The 18,028-nt window shown below is 35.6% G+C and overlaps 2 protein-coding genes across 3 annotated transcripts in view; one reads left to right on the top strand and one right to left on the bottom strand.

Moving 5' to 3' along the window:
* Positions 1 to 18,028, bottom strand: part of IDE (insulin degrading enzyme) — a 176,265-nt gene that overhangs the window by 137,844 nt on the left and 20,393 nt on the right. Inside the window, exon 2 of the mRNA XM_053207528.1 lies at positions 10,281 to 10,398. The gene's annotated coding sequence lies outside the window, so the exon portion shown is untranslated. The remainder of the gene's footprint in view (positions 1 to 10,280; positions 10,399 to 18,028) is intronic.
* Positions 1 to 18,028, top strand: part of KIF11 (kinesin family member 11) — a 43,476-nt gene that overhangs the window by 13,250 nt on the left and 12,198 nt on the right. For both annotated transcript variants that reach the window (XM_015061895.3, XM_053207526.1), the window contains exons 8-17: positions 7 to 249; positions 2,120 to 2,215; positions 3,821 to 3,909; positions 7,503 to 7,590; positions 9,206 to 9,394; positions 10,273 to 10,480; positions 11,219 to 11,391; positions 13,440 to 13,565; positions 14,063 to 14,221; positions 16,640 to 16,746. In XM_015061895.3, coding sequence (XP_014917381.1) covers positions 7 to 249; positions 2,120 to 2,215; positions 3,821 to 3,909; positions 7,503 to 7,590; positions 9,206 to 9,394; positions 10,273 to 10,480; positions 11,219 to 11,391; positions 13,440 to 13,565; positions 14,063 to 14,221; positions 16,640 to 16,746 — 1,478 coding nt within the window. The remainder of the gene's footprint in view (positions 1 to 6; positions 250 to 2,119; positions 2,216 to 3,820; positions 3,910 to 7,502; positions 7,591 to 9,205; positions 9,395 to 10,272; positions 10,481 to 11,218; positions 11,392 to 13,439; positions 13,566 to 14,062; positions 14,222 to 16,639; positions 16,747 to 18,028) is intronic.

The following is an 18,028-nucleotide window of genomic DNA, read 5'->3' on the forward strand; positions in this document are numbered from 1 at the left end:
TTCAAGGTTGATCTTGCGGGAAGTGAGAACATTGGCCGTTCTGGAGCAGTTGACAAGAGAGCTCGGGAAGCTGGAAATATCAATCAGTCCCTGTTGACTTTGGGAAGGGTTATTACTGCTCTTGTAGAAAGAACACCTCATGTTCCTTATCGAGAATCTAAATTAACTAGAATCCTCCAGGATTCCCTTGGGGGGCGTACAAGAACATCTATAATTGCAACGATTTCTCCTGCATCCCTCAATCTTGAGGTAAGCCCTTTGAAAGGTATCTGTAAGTGTAGTAAGTGTAATTCTTATTTAGCTATCACATAGTTTAAAAGTTCATTAATTGGCTTCATTCATTCTATGCGAGAGTAAAAAGAATCTGGGTATCACACACGTGCACATAGAGGAGGATGCCACTGAAAAAACTGTCTTCCTCTTTTCTGGCATAGTTTCTTTTTTTTTTAATTTTTTTTTATGTTTATTTATTTTTGAGAGATAGAGAGACAGATCACACGGAGGGGAGGGGCAGAGAGAAAGGGAGACACACAATCTGAAGCAGGCTCTAGGCTCTGAACTGTCAGCACAGAGCCCAACACAGGGCTCAAACTCACGAACTGCGAGATCATGACCTAAGCCAAAGTCAGACACTTAACTGACTCAGCCACCCAGGTGCCCCTCCTGGCAGAGTTTTTAATCTTAAAAAAGAAAACAATTGCTTAATGGCTTTTCTCACACAGTCTTCAAAGAAATTGCTATGGTCATTAGCAGTAGATGGGTTACATGGGATATGGAGATTGAATTGAGGACTTAAAAGTGGGTTAAGTGAATGCTAGTGTTGTAGAAGCTACTTAAGAGGGCAGCAAAGATGGGGTTGGATGTCTGGGAATAGGTGGTAAAACCAAGAGAAGCAACAAAGATGGTGAAATCTCTTATTTTATATTGTGGCCACTTCCTTTGAATGGAGTTAGAAAAGCTTATAGAGGTCTCTAACTCCCCTTTCATTTTATTTATTTTTTATTTATTTATCTTAATATTGATTTACTTTTGAGAAAGAGGGCACAGAGAGAGGAGACAGAGATCTGAAGCAGGCTCTGCGATGATGGCAGAGAGCCCGATGCAGTGCTTGAACCCACAAACTGTGAGATCATGACCTGAGCGGAAGTCAGACACTCAGCTGACTGAGCCACCCAGGTGCCCCTCCCTTTTCATTTAAAAATAAACCTCTTTACTGAGATAAAATTCACATACCATACAATTCACTCATTAAGAGTATATAGTTCAGTAACTTTAATATGTTTGCGGAACCCTGCAGTCATCACCACATTCCAATTTTAGAACATTTTTATTACCCCAGAAAGAATCTTTGTAATCCATTAGTAATCACTTCCCATTTGCTCTCACTCCCAGCCCTACCTCAGTACTAACCTACTTTTTTAATCTATAGATTTGCCTAGTCTGGACATTTCATTCCATTTAGGAATCATGCAATAAGTTTTCTTTTGTGACTGGCTTCTTATTCTTAGCATAATGTTTTCAGTGTTCATTCATGTGGGTAGCATGTATCAATGCTTCGTTCCTTTTTGTAGATGAGTAATATTCCATTGTATGGATATAGGACATTTTGTTTATTCATCAGATGATGTAATTCATTGAGTGTGAAAACTAACATAAAAAATGAATAGGTCAGGGGTGCCTGGGTGGCTCTGTCAGTTAAGCATCCAACTTCAGCTCAGGTCATGATCTCACAGTTTGTGAGTTCAAGCCCCGCATTGGGTTCTGTGCTGACAGCTCAAAGCCTGGGACCTGCTTCAGATTCTGTGTCTCCCTCTCTCTCTGTCCCTCTCCTGCTCACACTCTGTCTCTCTCAAAAATAAATAAACTTTAGAAAAAAATTAAAAAAAATTATTAGGTCAAATTATTTTAAAGTTGAAGACCCTGAAAATTGGAAAAAAGGGGAAAAAAGATGTTTTGAACAACTTCTTTGTAAAGATTGGGTATAGTTGTTCTAGTGGATAGATGTTTAGATTAGATATACCCATAAATTATTTCTTGTAAGTTATAGTACATTTTAGATAACAGAACTACATTTATTCTCATAATATCTTTAGTAGTTGGTACTTTCTTTTCTTCACAGGAAACTCTGAGTACATTGGAATATGCTCATAGAGCAAAGAACATACTAAATAAGCCTGAAGTTAACCAGAAACTCACCAAAAGAGCTCTTATTAAGGTAATTGTGATTTTTGTGGAGTAATGTAATCTTATTTGGCAAATGTGAAAATAAGGACTTGAAATAGATGATTGTTAAAAGATTTGTTAAATTGCCTATGGTAAGGCTTTTCATCTAATGATTTTAATGAACTACCTAATATGTTTTTTCTAATGCTAATATATTGACTTTTCCACCTCTATCAAGTCAGCAAAATTTGCAATTATGTACATTTATGAAATTTATTTATTTATAGCTTTAGGGTATAATCACCATACATTAATGTGATATAATTACCAGATATTGGGGTATAATTTTCCATAGTACTCCTCCATTGTAAGCCTACAATTCAGTGATTTTTAGTACATTTATAGAGTTGTGCAACATCACTACAATCTAGTTTTAGGAAATTTCTATCACTATAAAGTTCCCCTTTGCCCCTTTGCAAACAGTCAACCACTGATCTACTTTTTGTCTATAGATTTGCTCTTTCCAGACATTTTTCTAAATGGAATCATACAATATTTGGTCTTTTGTATCTGGCTTCTTTCACTTGCCATAACATTTGGGCTTTATCTGTGTTGTAGCGTGTGTCAATAGAGTCTTTCTACTGCTGAATAGTATTCCATTAAGTGGATAACAACACATTTTGTTTATCCATTCACCAGCCAGTGGACATTTGGATTCTTTCCAGTAAAGCTGCTATGAACGTTAGTGTACAAGTCTTTGTGTTGATGTGTTTTCAGTCCTCTTAAGTAGATACCTAGCAGTTTAATTTCTGTGTTGCACAGTAAATTTATTTTTAACTCTTCCAAGAAACTGTTTTCCAAAGTGGCTGTACCACTTTCAATTTCCCCAGCAGCCAATCTATGAGGGTTGCAGTTTCTCCACATCCTCTCCAACACTTTGTTATAGTCCATCTTCTTAATGTTAGCCATTCTAATAACTGTATAATTGTACCTCAGTGTGGTTTTGATTAGCATTTCCCTAATGAATAATGATAATGAGTATCTTTTCACAACTTTATTATCCATCTGTATATCTTTTTTATGAAAAGTCTATCCATATTCTTTGCCCAATTTTTAGTTGGTGTTCTTCTTATTAAGTGGTAAAGAGAAGTTCATATCTTTTAGATACAAGCCCTTTTTGAGATGATTTTTAAATATTTCCTCCCACTTTGGCTTGTGTTCCTTTTCCTGGTAGTATGTACGTATGTATTTGTTTATTATTTTTAAGTTTGCTTCTTTATTTTTGAGGGGGAAAGGGGCGGAGAAAGAGAATCCCAAGCAGGCTCTGTGCTGTCACTGCAGAGCCCCACCTAGGGGCTCCAATTCCCAAATGGTGAGATCATGACCAAAATCAAGAGCTGGACACTTAATTGAGCCACCCAAGCGATCCAGTAGTGTTTTTTTTTTTTTTATTGAAGTTTTTATTGAGATGATTGAGAGAAATAATACAGAAAGAATAAATAATAAACATTTAAAAAGGAACATAAAAGGGCTAATTTCATGTTTTATTTGTATATATATAAATAAAACATGAAATATACATATATATATCCTCCCCAAACTGAATGAGAAAAGAGTTATATGCTAAATTGACACCTACAACATTCTTCTTGTGTAGGAATATACAGAAGAGATAGAGCGTCTGAAACGAGATCTTGCTGCAGCCCGTGAGAAAAATGGGGTATACATTTCTGAAGAAAATTTTAGGTAAGGCCTTGGCTATAGAAATTAATTTCCAAGAGTAATAATTTTCTGGTAACAATGTGTTTGAAGTAAAATTCACTTATGGGACATTAACTAAAATCTTTAAATCTAGTGCCTCCTGTAAATGCTTCTTTTTCTATTGATATTAACAAGTAGTTATCAAATAAGTTTAAACATTTTTTATATAACTTTAATTTTAAAATAATTATAGATTCACATGAAGTGGTAAGAAAAATACAGAGAGGTCCCATATATTTTTCACTGCGTTTCCCCCATTCAGTACCTCTTGCTTAACTTTAGTAAAATGTCAAAACTGGGAAATTGACATTGGTGCAAAGTACGTGTTTAATTCAATGCATTTTGCTCATTTGTGGATTCATGTAGTTCTGCAATTAAGATACGGCATATTCCACCATTACAAAGATCTCCCTCTTGCTGCCTCTTTGTAGTCATACCCATCCTTTTTCCCCAGTAGTCCATAACCTCTGGCAACCACTAATCAGTTCAGTTTTTAAAGCCCTGGAATAGTTCAAAGGAAATCTACTGAAACTTTATTTAGAAACAATAACAACAACAGGTTAAACAAGGAGCAGAAGGCAAGTGGGATGCTAAGAATTTTAAGTTGAAAATTCCTGATAGCTTGTATCCTTGAAGGTGTTAAGGAGGGTGATTTTCACAGGGCATTGTTTTTTTTTAAAGCTTTTTTTAATGTTTATTTATTTTAGAGAGAGAGAGAGAGAGAGAGAGAGAGAAACAAGCAGGGGAGGGGAGAGAGAGAGGGAGACACAGAATCTGAAGCAGGCTCCAGGCTGTGAGCTGTCAGCTCAGAGCCCGACGTGGGGCTCGAGTTTGTGAACCACAAGATCATGACTTGAGCAGAAGTTGGACAATTAACCAACTGAGCCACCCAGGTGCCTCTCACAGGGCATTTTTCAAAAATTAATGATAAAAGGTATTTAGGGCTAATTGATAATAATGCAAAGCATCTTGGTATAATCTTTTACACAACTTTTTTTTTTTCAGGTAATACATGTATGGTTACATTATGTGATCATTGTGATAGCATATAAATCATTTAATTAAACTCATTTTCTTCCATAGTATTCTTAGTTGTCATAATGCACTATGCCTTCTTGATTGGCTCATACATTACGAATACTCAAATTTGCACTGTATGGATATCACAGGCTATTAAACAGTATTCTTTTATTCTTTCTATGTTACCTTAGTTTTGTGTAGTTCCTTTTTTATTTTTAATTTTTAATTAAAAAACATTTTTTTAATGTTTATTTGTTGAGAGAGAGAGAGCGCACGTGCACGAGCCATGGAGGAGCAAAGAGAGAGGGAGACACAGAATCCAAAGCAGGCTCTATGCTTTGAGCTGTCAGCACAGACCCTGATGCAGAGCTTATATTCATGAGCCATGAGATCATGACCTGAGCCGAAGTTGGATGCTTAACTGACTGAGCCACCCAGATGCCCCATATTTGGTTCTTTCATATCCTATACCTACTTGGCAAAACATTTTTCCAAAAATCTTTTGCAAATTTACACTTAGTTCTTAAATTTGGTATTTTTTATTCTTTTTTTTCCTGTTTATCTGGTTTTCAGGTATACTTCTCTATTGTACGTACTATACTATTTTATTTTTCAATTGTTTACTTTATGGGTGTCTCTATTTCTACCACTTTATATTTTTTACATATTAGTTCTTATTCAGTAACCACTTTTTATATTTTAAAGTTGGCATCACAGTGCTTTTGGTTAGAAAGCCCAGCTTAAACTGTCTTAAAACAGCAAGGGGTAGAATGAGCTTCAAGGTTATTTAATCCAGTAGCTCAAGGATCCTTTCTGTCTGTCCTCACTCCTGTCCTAAGTGGTGGCTTTCTCCTAAGCCTGGCTCTTCATCAAGGATGATGGTCAGCAGAGCGGCTGCTGCTCTCATTCATGTCTTGTGTGGGTGAGAGGCTACCTGGCCTATAACCATCAAAACTGGAGGAACATCACTTATTGATTAGATTAGTTCTGAGTTGTATCCATATCTGAACCAACAGCTGTCAAAGGAGTTGAATTTCCCTGATTGTCTTGAGCCAGTCAGGCTTAGTCCTTGGATCTGGGAATGGAGTCACATTGCCTCCACACAGCTTGGGTGCTGCACAGTCAAGAGAGGGTCCTTTCCCAAAGGAAACGTGGATGCTAGAGATGGGTGCTTAGTAGGCAACCAGTGAATAAGTGGTTTTGTCATGATTTGCTCATGTAGGATCTTCCGCTGTTAGTGGTCAAACACTGGACATTATAGACTGTCTAATTTGCTTACCTTCTGTTGACCATCACTTTGATGTATTTTAGATTAAGAAATAACTTTAGTTATAAAATTATAAATAATAAATAAATTTTTAGTTTGTCAGTCCCATGATTAAAAAGATAGTATTTGCTCTCAATAAACATGAGGCATAATCTGAAACAATGTTCCTTCTGAAAATGCTTTTGGAATTACTACACTGTAAGTCAGAGGAGGATTATGAAAGCTGAAGCCAACATTTAAAATAGGATAATGCTTTATTTAATGGATCTTTTAACACTATGTCAAAACTATATCATCCATGAAATAATGTTGCATTACCTCATGTACATTCAGTATAAGGAAAGCATTTCAAATATCTCATTCACATTAAAGAGCTATTTCCAATAAAGAACTAACATAGTTAATGGAAAGACTGTCAGAATTAACTCTCCTCTTACATGTCAGTTCTAGCTTTTTCTTTAATCACCAATATCGTTAGCTAATAATGTGAGGAAATTCACATTCACAAAAGTATCTTTGTCACTTAAGCACAGTGTGGAATAGAAAATTGTTGGTAGTTATGAAGGAACGAGGCTACAAAAGATAGCATTCACTTCCGAAACTTGCTAATGCTGAAGAAATCAGAGACCCATTAAAGTGAACCAGAATCATCTGATTCAAAATGTCAATAGTGCTGAGGCGGGGGATCTGTGTTCTAGAGGATAACCCTTCCATCTCATGAAGATTTATGTGGTGGTGTGATGGTGGTGGGTGTTGGGGTGTATACTGGGGTTTGTGTGCAAGAGGCAAAAGGTATAATTGTTCTGTATATATACTTTAATTCACTTCTCCAGTTTTTGCCCCTTATCTCATCCCTTCCTCCGGTGACACCTGATGCCTTCAAGCCCCAAGCCTTTCTTGGATTCTGTGGGTCCTATTTATACGCCATATTCCTGATAGCAGCCACTTATGTTGTATCCCCCTGCCCCCACCTGTACTTTATGTGAGTTATAGTCCTTTGTCAGCTTTGTAGCATCTCAAATTTTATATATACACATGCTTTTTTCCCTCATAGGTAGGGATTCTCATTTTCAAAATGGAGATCACAAGAAGAACAGCCCTTTTATGAAACAAGGACAAGGAATCCATTTGTGTTTTGTAATTTATATTTATTGCTTATTGACACTTAGGCATCGTTATCATAATGATAAATGGTAGAGATGATGTAGAACTCCAGAATTGTGTTCAAATACATTTTAAAGGGATTAAGAAAAAATATTTATTGCTAAACTTATATTAAACTTTATTTTAGAGCCATGAGTGGAAAACTAACTGTTCAAGAAGAACAGATTGTAGAATTGATTGAAAAAATTGGTGCCGTTGAGGAGGAGCTAAGTAGGGTAAGCATTTAAAACGGTATTGAATGTTACATGGGAAGCACATATTAAAATTTCAGAATGTGAAGGACCTGATATTTTTACTTTTTTCTTTCTTTTTTTAAGATTTTTTTTTTGAAAGAGTGCATGTGTGCACAAGTAGGGGAGGGACAGAGGGAGAGGGAGAAAGAGAGGATCTCAAGCAGGCTCCATGCCCAGCGCAGAGCCCAATGGGGGCTCAATCCCATGACCCTGGGATCGTGACCTGAGCCAACATCAAGAGTCAAGAAAGAGTCAGATGTTCACGTGACTGAGCTACCCAGGTGCCCCAAGATTTTTTATTTTTACTTTTTTAGTGTTTACTTATTTATTTTTGAGTGAGAGAGTGCATGTAAGCGGAGGAGGGGCAGAGAGAGGGAGACAGAGAATCCCAAGTGGACTTCGTCCTGCTGAGGGGCTCAAACCCATGAACCATGAGACCATGACCTGAGCCAAAATCAAGAGGCAGATGCTTAACTGACTGAGACACCCCCCCCGCCCCGCCAAGGTTTTTTGTCTTTAAGTAATCTCTTCACCCAATGTGGGGCTTGAACTTAACAACCCTGAAACCCCAAGATCAAGAGTCACATGCTTTACTGACAGAGACAGCCAGATGCCCACTCCCCTTTTTTTCTTTACATTCTTTAAATTTGTACTGTCTTTGAAATCCTTTGTGTGCTTCATCTGTATATCTCAGTTGAGACAAGCCACATTTTTTCTTTCTTTTTTTTCTTTAACTAGTTAATTAATTATTTTGAGAGAGAGAGAGAGAGAAAGAGAGAGAGAGAGAGAGGAGATGTGTGCGCAGCGGAGGGGCAGAGAGAAGGAAAGAGAGAATCCCAAACAGGCTCCACACTAAGTGATGTGGGCTCGATCCCATGACTGTGAGATTCATGACCTGAGCCAAAATCAGGAGTTGGATGCCCAACCAACAGCTACCCAGGTGCCCTCTTTCTTTTTTTTTTTAAGTAGGCTACATGCCCAGTGTTGGGCTTGACCTCATGACCCTGAGATCAAGAGTCACATACCCTACCTGCTGAGCCAGCCAGGTACCCCCTCGTCTTTATTCTTTAAGATACTTTTTTTCTTGCTGACTCTTTGTCAGTTGTATCGTCATTTTACTGTCATCAATGATGAAGAAGCTGTTTGCCACTTATGTTAATGCAGCATTATAAGAAATTAACTGAATTGTGAGGTTTTATTATAAGAGGTAAATAGTGAAGACGGAGACATTTTCATTACTGTGTTTATCAGATGAGGGATGCAGATACTAGAAGAAACTAGATGTTGAATAACTAAGGTGGACAGACCTGACCATTCTGTGCCACCCCTCACACTGTCAGTGCTGGAAGGAACGTGAAGAACTAACACCACTACACTAGACCTATTATTTCATCTCATGGTTTTTAATGACTTTACAGGCAGAAACAAGATATAAAATGTGTTAACCTACCTGTTAGCTTGTTACAACTTGTCACAACTTGGCATGGAAATAATTTGTTTAGTTCTTCTTACATTATATTACGAACTAGCCAGGTATCTCACCAACCAGTTGAGCATTGTGTAATTCTTAAAAAAATGTTTAATATGTTCTATTTAGGTTACAGAGTTGTTTATGGATAATAAAAATGAACTTGACCAGTGTAAATCTGACCTGCAAAATAAGACACAGGAACTTGAAACCACTCAAAAACATTTACAAGAAACGAAATTACAACTTGTTGAAGAAGAGTATATTACATCAGCTTTGGAAAGTACTGAGGAGAAACTTCATGATGCTGCCAGCAGGGTTTGTCCTTTGTTTTGATTTATACTTGTGTTCAAGAAATTAGAGAATGGGTAGAAGTGACTTTGTTTGCTTAAGCATTAATTATGAAGTTCTATTTATTCACTCCAAGTGACATTTCTGTCAATTTAAAGAACACTGTTTTATTATTTCATCTGAATTTTCCTCACTAGAGTTGCTGACTTAACAAAAAACATTCCTGAAGTTTTGCAAATAGAGAATGATTTTAATATACTTTGAAGACATTTAGAATAATGAGGTGATACTTTTCCCTTTGGTCATGATTGAAACTAATCAGTCATAAAGAATTTAGCACCTTCTAATGATGGGAGATGTTGAAAGTATTTAATTTTTTATTAGGTGCACGTTAGAGGAAATAGTAACACATAATAGAAAAAAAGTTGTGAGGGAGCATAATTACTGTATTAGGTTGGCAAAATCCCTTTTCCTTGCCTAGGTTGCTAGGTGAGGGGAAATTCTTGGGCAACTGGATAAATTAGTGTGAATTGAAAATGTATTCTGATACAAATGTCTAAAACTTACTGAGTTCTTTTTTTTTTTTTTTTTAAAGTTTATTTATTTTGAGAGAGAGAGAGTACCAGCTGGGGAAGGGCAGAGAGAAAGAGAGAGAGAAAGAGTGAATCCCAAGCAGGCTCTTTGCTGTCAGTTTGGAGCCCGACACAGGTCTCGTTCCCACTAACCATGGGATCATGACCTGAGCTGAAATCAAGAGTTGGATGCTTAACTGACTGAGCCACCCACACGCCTCAAAATTTACTAGTTCTTGTCAGGAGAAATCCGTATGTAGCACAGATATTTTCATTAGTCTGCTTTTGTGATACCCATCTTAATCAACATTTATTTTTAAAAATCATATGTAGTTGCTTACCACAGTTGAAGAAACTACAAAAGATGTATCTGGTCTCCATTCAAAACTGGATCGTAAGAAGGCAATTGATCAGCACAATGCAGAAGCTCAGGATGTTTTTGGCAAAAACCTGAATGGTCTGTTTAACAGGATGGAAGAATTAATTAAGGATAGCAGCTCAAAACAAAAGGTCATGCTAGAAGTTCACAAGACTTTGTTTGGTAAGTTTAAGCGTTTTTTTTAAATGTTTAAAAAAAATGTTTATTTACTTTTGAGTAAATAAACTGAGTAAAACTGATCATTTACTATCATAAGAAACTGGGGTGACCATGTCAGTAGTCCCTCCAGTGCACACACTGGCTGCTCAAACTAGGGAACAGTGCTTTTCCCGCCTTTGAATTAAAACAAGTCTTAGTTGTTGTTTTTGTCTATTTTTTATAAAGTAAGTTTTAACCATACCCATTGTTGCTATCTTCATTTAGGAAAAAACTCCTAAGTATTAGTTTATTTTATATGAAAATATTATCTTTGCTATAGAAAATTCATGAGATACAGAAATGTAAAAATTTGTAAAAATCACTTAGAGTCTAGTCACTCTAAGCCAACCACTCTAAGTTTGGCTTATTGATTTGTAGTTTCTCTTTCATAACCTCTTCCACTTACTGTAGTACTATGATTACCTATAGCTAGAGATCAGAATAATTCTTGGCTTACTGTGAACTATAGTGATGGTTCTGCTACACTGACAAGCATATCGAGTGCTTGCAGAGTACTGTAGAACATATATAGTTTCTATTTGATTAGATTTCCTAGCTTAGGTAGTGAACCATTTATTTTAAGCTTATTTGCTATTACAAATTTCCACAGCAAGTATATAAGTTTAGAAACCTCTTTGAAGTGGTTCTAACTGTATGAATATATTTATGTCAAAGTTTGTATCTTTTTTCTTTTTGGTATAGGTAACCTGCTGTCTTCCAGTGTCTCTGCATTAGACACAATTACTACAACAGCACTGGGATCGCTCACATCTGTTCCAGAAAATGTGTCTACACGTGTTTCTCAGATTTCTAATATGATATTAAAAGAACAATCATTAGCAGCAGAAAGTAAAACTGTACTTCAAACATTGATTGTTAGTAAATCTCTTAAATTATTTTTGAAGGGTTGCTTTGCAAAGTCTTCAAAAACAATGTTAACTGCTCTTTCATTTTAAGCTTTATCAGAAATGGTGATAAACATAGCACTTTAAGAGTAGGTTTATATTTTTAAAGACAATATAAAGACCGTTTTTTTTTTCTCCCAGGAAGATTAATTTCCAAATGTATATAACTAACCTTTAAGACTTTTTTCACTTATATCTTGTAACATTAAGAGCAGGAGTTAATATGCCCAATAACTAGAGAGGGCAGGTTTAGCACCCGATGAATTCAAGGGACCCATGGGTTGTTAGTTGGCTCAGAAATTAGTAAGTCATCCTTTCCTCAAGGGTTCTGCAGTGGTCGTGCTGATGTTACAACTGACCCAACCAGAGGGGACAGAAGATGGTTAATTTAAAACTACACTAATACAGAAAAGTGCAAGAAAAACAACCCCTAGAATTCTAGGAACATATATGACAATTTATGGGATCAGATCTGTGTGATCAAGCCCTTCTGGGCCTTAACTGTAAGACTCTTTTTTGTAGTTCTATAGAAGCCACTCATCTAATTACACTTAGTATTACCTCTTTCATAGCTGATTTGAATAATACTCTTTATTTCGTAATTGTATGATTTACGTATGAAGTTCTTGGCCATATCACTTGCTTGGTTTTCTTCTTGGTGCAGGCTCTCTGCCTCCCTTTTAGAGTCTAACCTTATTATTATTGTTATTATTATTTTAAATCAGAGGAAATGCTTTAATCAACATCTTCCAAATTTAAGCAGTACTAAAAAGATTAAAGAAACATAAACGAAATTAAAATATGATATTCAAAAGGAAACCAGAATTAATCTACTCTTGACATTCTCCTTTTATTTCAGATGTGGGATGGAGAATGCAATTAATCTGCATTTCCAATTGCTGCCAATTAGTGAATTTCCTAGGTGTTTAAGCTACTAAATAAATCACCTAAGACTTATTATATAATTTACAATGTAGTGATGCTAGCTTTCTCTTCATTATTAATTTATTAAATGGAGTCTAACCATATTTGTTGAACATTTTCCAAGTAAATAACTACAAATGTTAGCTGACACTCTGCCTAGAGTCAGTGCTTATATGACACTATTTGATATATTTCTTCATTCACCCAATTTGACAAAGTTAATAGATGCTCAGTTGGTACTAACTTTTGGGAAATTGATTCATGAACTAAATGCTAAGACTGTGTATTGATGTCTTCCTACCACGTTATATATGACTTTGTAAGCATTGCTTGAGTCAGCAGAGATGACGGCTGCTCCTGCAGAATGAGTTGGAATGAGTGTCATAGCTTTTCTTTCCAAAAAAATACCAGTAGCCTTTTTTTTTTTTAAGCATTCACTAATTATTTCTATTATAGCTCCTCACCCTGCCCAAGTGAAGGGAACTTAGGTTCCTTTTTGTAAAAGGGGATTTTTTTTCCTTTTTGTAAAAATCCTCAGTCTATGGTATATTCTCAACTTTCCATATACCTTGACAAGAACAAAAACTTTAATGAGTTCTTCAGATATGATAGCATGTAAGTCACAAAAGTCTTCAAAGTTAATTAAATACCTCCAGCTGAAAGCCTGCCTTTGAAGGCTATTTGGTCTCTGCTTTTTTGACTAGTAACCTAAGCTTATTTGAAATTTATTTTGTTAAAATGTATTTGCTTTTTTTTAAAAAAAAAATTCTTTATTTGCAATGCTGAAATCCTTAGAAAAGGATGGTCATTTTCCCCTCTTCTGAATTCTTTGGACCTTTATTGCGTTAGACTGTTAAGAATCTATTGTATGCTACATGACTATTTTCTTAATTACTATAGGTAGGAATAAGTAACTTATGATGAATATAAACTCTAGAAACAAATAGGCTCTGTAGGCTATAAAGATTAGACAATGGAAAGTTAGAATTTTATTCTGCATGTGTTAACAAAGTATTTAAGATACTATCATTAACCATTCAGGTTTATGAAAGTGAAAATATTTTTTTAAAAGACTTGTTTATTTTTAAAACCAGGATGTACTTAAGACTGACCTTCTAAGTTCACTGGAAACAACTTTATCCCCCACTGTGGTGTCTATACTGAAAATCAACAGTCAACTGAAGCATATTTTCAAGACTTCATTGACAGTGGCTAGTAAGGTAGCAAATGTTATGTTCTTAATTTCTCAAAATCAAATTGTTGTTTAAGAAAGAAATTCCATGTGTCTGTGGCCACACTTGTCTACAATGCAAAAGCCATGGGTTGTGAGTTGGAATCTGGAGGAGAGAAGAGATAGGATGCTCGCTGCCATTGATGTGATCAGCAGAATCATGGCTAAAAAAAATGAGAGAGAATGATCTTCAGGATAAGTATTTGTTTACATAGTAGCATGTATAGCATGCTATCATGGGTGGGTAAAGAAGACATGCCTATTCATGTATACATGCCTATGCCTAAATATGCATAAAATATCGCTGAAAGTGTTTAGCAGTCATCTCTTGGAGGTAAGAGTGGCATTGAGGTTCCAGGGGCTAGAGAGGAAAGACTTCTCTCTGCATACTGTTTTCTACCTTTTTCTATTTCGAATGTGTTCCAAAAAAGACAAACTAAAACAAAAAAACTTTTAATTAAAAGAAACTAACTTTTTCCTTCAAAGATAGAAGATCAGAAAAAGGAAATGGATGGCTTTCTCAGTATGCTGTGTAACAGTCTACATGAACTACAAGAAAATACGATTTCATCCTTGGCTGAATCACAGAAGCTATGTGAAAACTTAACTGAAGACCTGAAGACAATAAAAAAAATCCATTCACAGGTATCTCATTTAGGTGATTTGGGGAGCATAAAAAGGAAGTTTTATAATCTTTAACTTGATAATCCTTGTTATGTAATCTGAATGCTGTAGAACTAATTTAAGAAATCTGAAAATACCATAGCCGCTCTTCCTTATAACAATAGTTAATACAAAATAATTAAGAATACTTTTCTTGATCAGTTAGTATTTCAGGATTTGCTACATTTAGAACCCTATACTAAAGCACAGTAAAACAAATAAGATAATCCCTTTATCACACCAAGAGGAAAGATGAAACTATAGAAACATACATTTGGGGGTACAATTAGAAGGAAATGGTTACAATATTTGCAGTGAACATGTATCTGTAGCAAACCTGATAAATTGTTTTTTTCTATGGTAACATGGATGGTTATTCTTTTTCATAAATTATGCTGTGCTGTATCTTGCTATTTCTGTCTCATTGATGTCAGACATTTGAATTGTAAATTAATACAGTTCTTTTTATTGATTAATTATAAATATAATTCATGACTTAACCTTCTTCCATGTAAACTGTTCTTCAGTGCATGAGGTTTTAAACCAAAAGCAAACCTCCAAACCAAGGAAGTCATAATCTCTGAAGATGAGATACATGGAAAACAACTCCTGATATTCCTGAGGCCTGAGTAATGAGTGTGTAAAGTTTTATTAAATGAGGCCAGTTATTACAAGACAGAACTCTTTGGTCAATAAAACTATTGATATGACTTAGTGAATAGTAATGGTTTCCTTTTCTTTGGAAAGTGAGGGAGAGGAAATTCATATCCATGTCACCCAAAAGGAGAAAAGAAACACATCCAAGATTTTTAGGCAAGAGTTAAAGCAACTTCAAAGTAAGATTATTCGTTTCCCTGATTGATAAACATGAAACTTTTTGGAGAAAGGATTAACGTCAGAAATTAGTGAAAGTAATAGTTAACATTTATTGAGCCACTCACTATGTGTTTATTCAGTACAGATACAGGTTCTGTTATTAGCCTAGTTTTCTAATGAGGAAACCGAGGGCTTGAAAGCATGAAAAGTATTTAGGTCCTCTGATAGTGGTAGTGGTGATTGTAGTACCTGAAAGGCATCTACCTTTTTTTTTTTCTTTTTTAAGTTTATTTATTTTGACAGAACGTGAGTGGGTAGGGACGGAGAGAGAGTGGGAGAGAGAATCCCAAGCAGGCTCCACACTGCCAGAGCAGTACCCAACACCGGGCTCAAACGCATGAACTGTGAGATCATGACCTGAGCCAAAATCAAGAGTCAGCTGCTTAACCAGCTGAGCCACCCAGGTGCCCCTGAAAGGCATCCACTTTTGAGTGGCTCTTCTGTGTGTTTCTAGAACACAGTCTTGCAATTTGAAATTGTAGCAGTTTCTCATTATGTCTGCATCAACTTGTCTAACTTTTTAGGCTTGTGTTCTAAGGTACATCAGTTTTTTATATATTAGCTGTTTTGAAATGTTTAAAATTAATATGCAATGGTTTAAACAGAAACAAAATACCTATGATCCAAAAAGTATTTTAGCATGAATGGTTTGACTTCTCTGGCTTTAAGGAAGTTAAATTTACTAAGTGAGCTATTTCTCAGGTATTCTAGAACTTGAGGTTAGCACTAACAACAATTATGTAAAACTCTGAACACCTATTTACATGCAGATAATTCTGATATATCTGCATTTTCCTCTACTTTGAGACTAATACAAATACTGACAGACTTCATTCATAATCAGTATTGGGTATGTGCTGTCAGCTGATGTGTTATTTAGAGATGTTGGCCAACTAATGGACCGAACAGTGAATAAGATTGCTGGGCGCATGTTCAGCTCTTTCTGGGTCTTTAGTGTAGCTTCTTCATATTGTATATTTAAGTCCCTGTCATGTTGTGTGCCTTATAAGAGCTCGCTTTTAAAGATGTCAGGTATGAGAAAAGTTAAAATTACACTTTATGAATATGATCCGGCCAGATTCTGTAAAATATTTCAGCTTCAGTAATTAACACTATTTTTGGACTGCTTGACCCATTAGATGATCAGCATTACTTTTCCCTTCTAGTAGGGTTATCAGTTTAGAAGCAACTGGGTACTGTGTATCTGTCAAAGTGCTTCTCATAACATAATGTGACATCTTGGTGTGTTTGCTTAGTTCTGAGGTACACTGAAGGTAACTTGCTACGAATTAATAGTTAAAATAGCAAAGTTTGCTAATTATTTACTTTTTGAAAAATCCCTTTAATATTATCCTTTTAATATCACTTCTGCTGTTTTCCTCTATGGGTGAGAGATGGAATTAAAGATCTCTTGTCAGGAATTTGTATAATTCTCATCTATGGGAAAAATACTTCCATGTAGTATGGAAGAAAAGTTCAGGTGTCGTAACTTCAACCTCTTCCTCTCCCACACCTTTCTTACAGGAACTTGACCAGCTAATCAGTCTTTGGGCAGAGAGATTCTGTGCCTTGGAGGAAAAGTGTGAAAACATCCAGAAACCACTCAGTAGTGTCCAAGAAAATACAGAACAGTAAGCAGTTTTTAATTCTCTTTATCTCTTCTCTGCCTAAAATTATTTCAGTATAGAAGGCTTCAAACAGTACAGATCTTATCAACCCAGTTTCTCATTTCTAACATTTTATTGTTTGCTTTCTCATTCTCATTCCCTCTCTCACTTCCCCACCTCCCTCTGATATTGTATATAGAGAGACCTTTTCTGAACTAGCTATGCATAGTTTGCAGCCATGATGCTCACTGTCCCCTAAATACTTCAGTCTGTATTCCTAAAAATAAGGACATTCTCTTACATAATCGTAACACAATTTTTTTAAGCAGAAAATTAATATCAGTAATTCCTATTACCTAATATACAGACCTAATTCAAATTCTGCCAATTGTCTCACTGATGTTCTCTGTAGGAAAAGAAAAAGATTTTCCTTCTGCTCCAGGATTTAATCTAGGATCACACATTGCATTTGATTGTCATATTTCCTTTAGTCTGAGTAGTTCCTTAGTCTTTGTCTATAACCTTTTTTTAACAGGGTAGAATATTTGTCTAGTACGGTGTCCCTCAGTTGAGATTGGCCTTCAGGACTAGTTGTAGTTGTCAGGAACAACACAGTTGTGATTTCCTCGTAGCTGTTTTCAAGATAGTTTTCCTTATCTTTAGTCTTTGGAAGTTTGATTATATATTTCTTTGAGTTTATCCTGTCTGGATTTTCTCAGCTTCTTAAATCTGTATACCCTTATGCCTTTCACCAATTGTGGAAATTTTTATCCTTTATTTGAACGTTTTCAGCTCCATATTCTTTCTCCTCTGCTTCTAGGAGTTTGGTGACACACATGTTAGATCTTTTATTATGGTCTCATAGGTCTCTGAGGCTATAGATATTTTCTTTGTTGTTCAGACTGAGTAAATTTTATGAACTGTCTTCATGTTCCTCTGTCATCTTTAACCTATTGTTGAACCCATTCAGTGAAGTGTTTCATTTCAGTTATTAGAGTTTTCAGTTTTAAAATTTTCATTTGCTTCTTTTTTAATCTCTTCTTTTCTTTGCCTAGATTTTAATTCTTTTTTTTCCTCCAAAAGTGTTTTAGTTGCTCATTGAAACATTTTTGTAAGGCTGCTGTAAAATCCTTAACAGATTATTCCAACATCTGAATTATCTCATATCTCAGTGTTGGCACCTGTTGTCTTTTCTCATTCAAGTTGTGATTTTCCAGAATGGTTTTGATTGTATCTTGAACATTTTTGGTTTATGTTAGGAGATTCAGAATCCTATTTAAGCCATCTTTTTTAGCAGGCATTTACT

The sequence above is a fragment of the Acinonyx jubatus genome, chromosome D2, assembly GCF_027475565.1.
Source record: "Acinonyx jubatus isolate Ajub_Pintada_27869175 chromosome D2, VMU_Ajub_asm_v1.0, whole genome shotgun sequence".
Classification (NCBI taxonomy): domain Eukaryota; kingdom Metazoa; phylum Chordata; class Mammalia; order Carnivora; family Felidae; genus Acinonyx; species Acinonyx jubatus.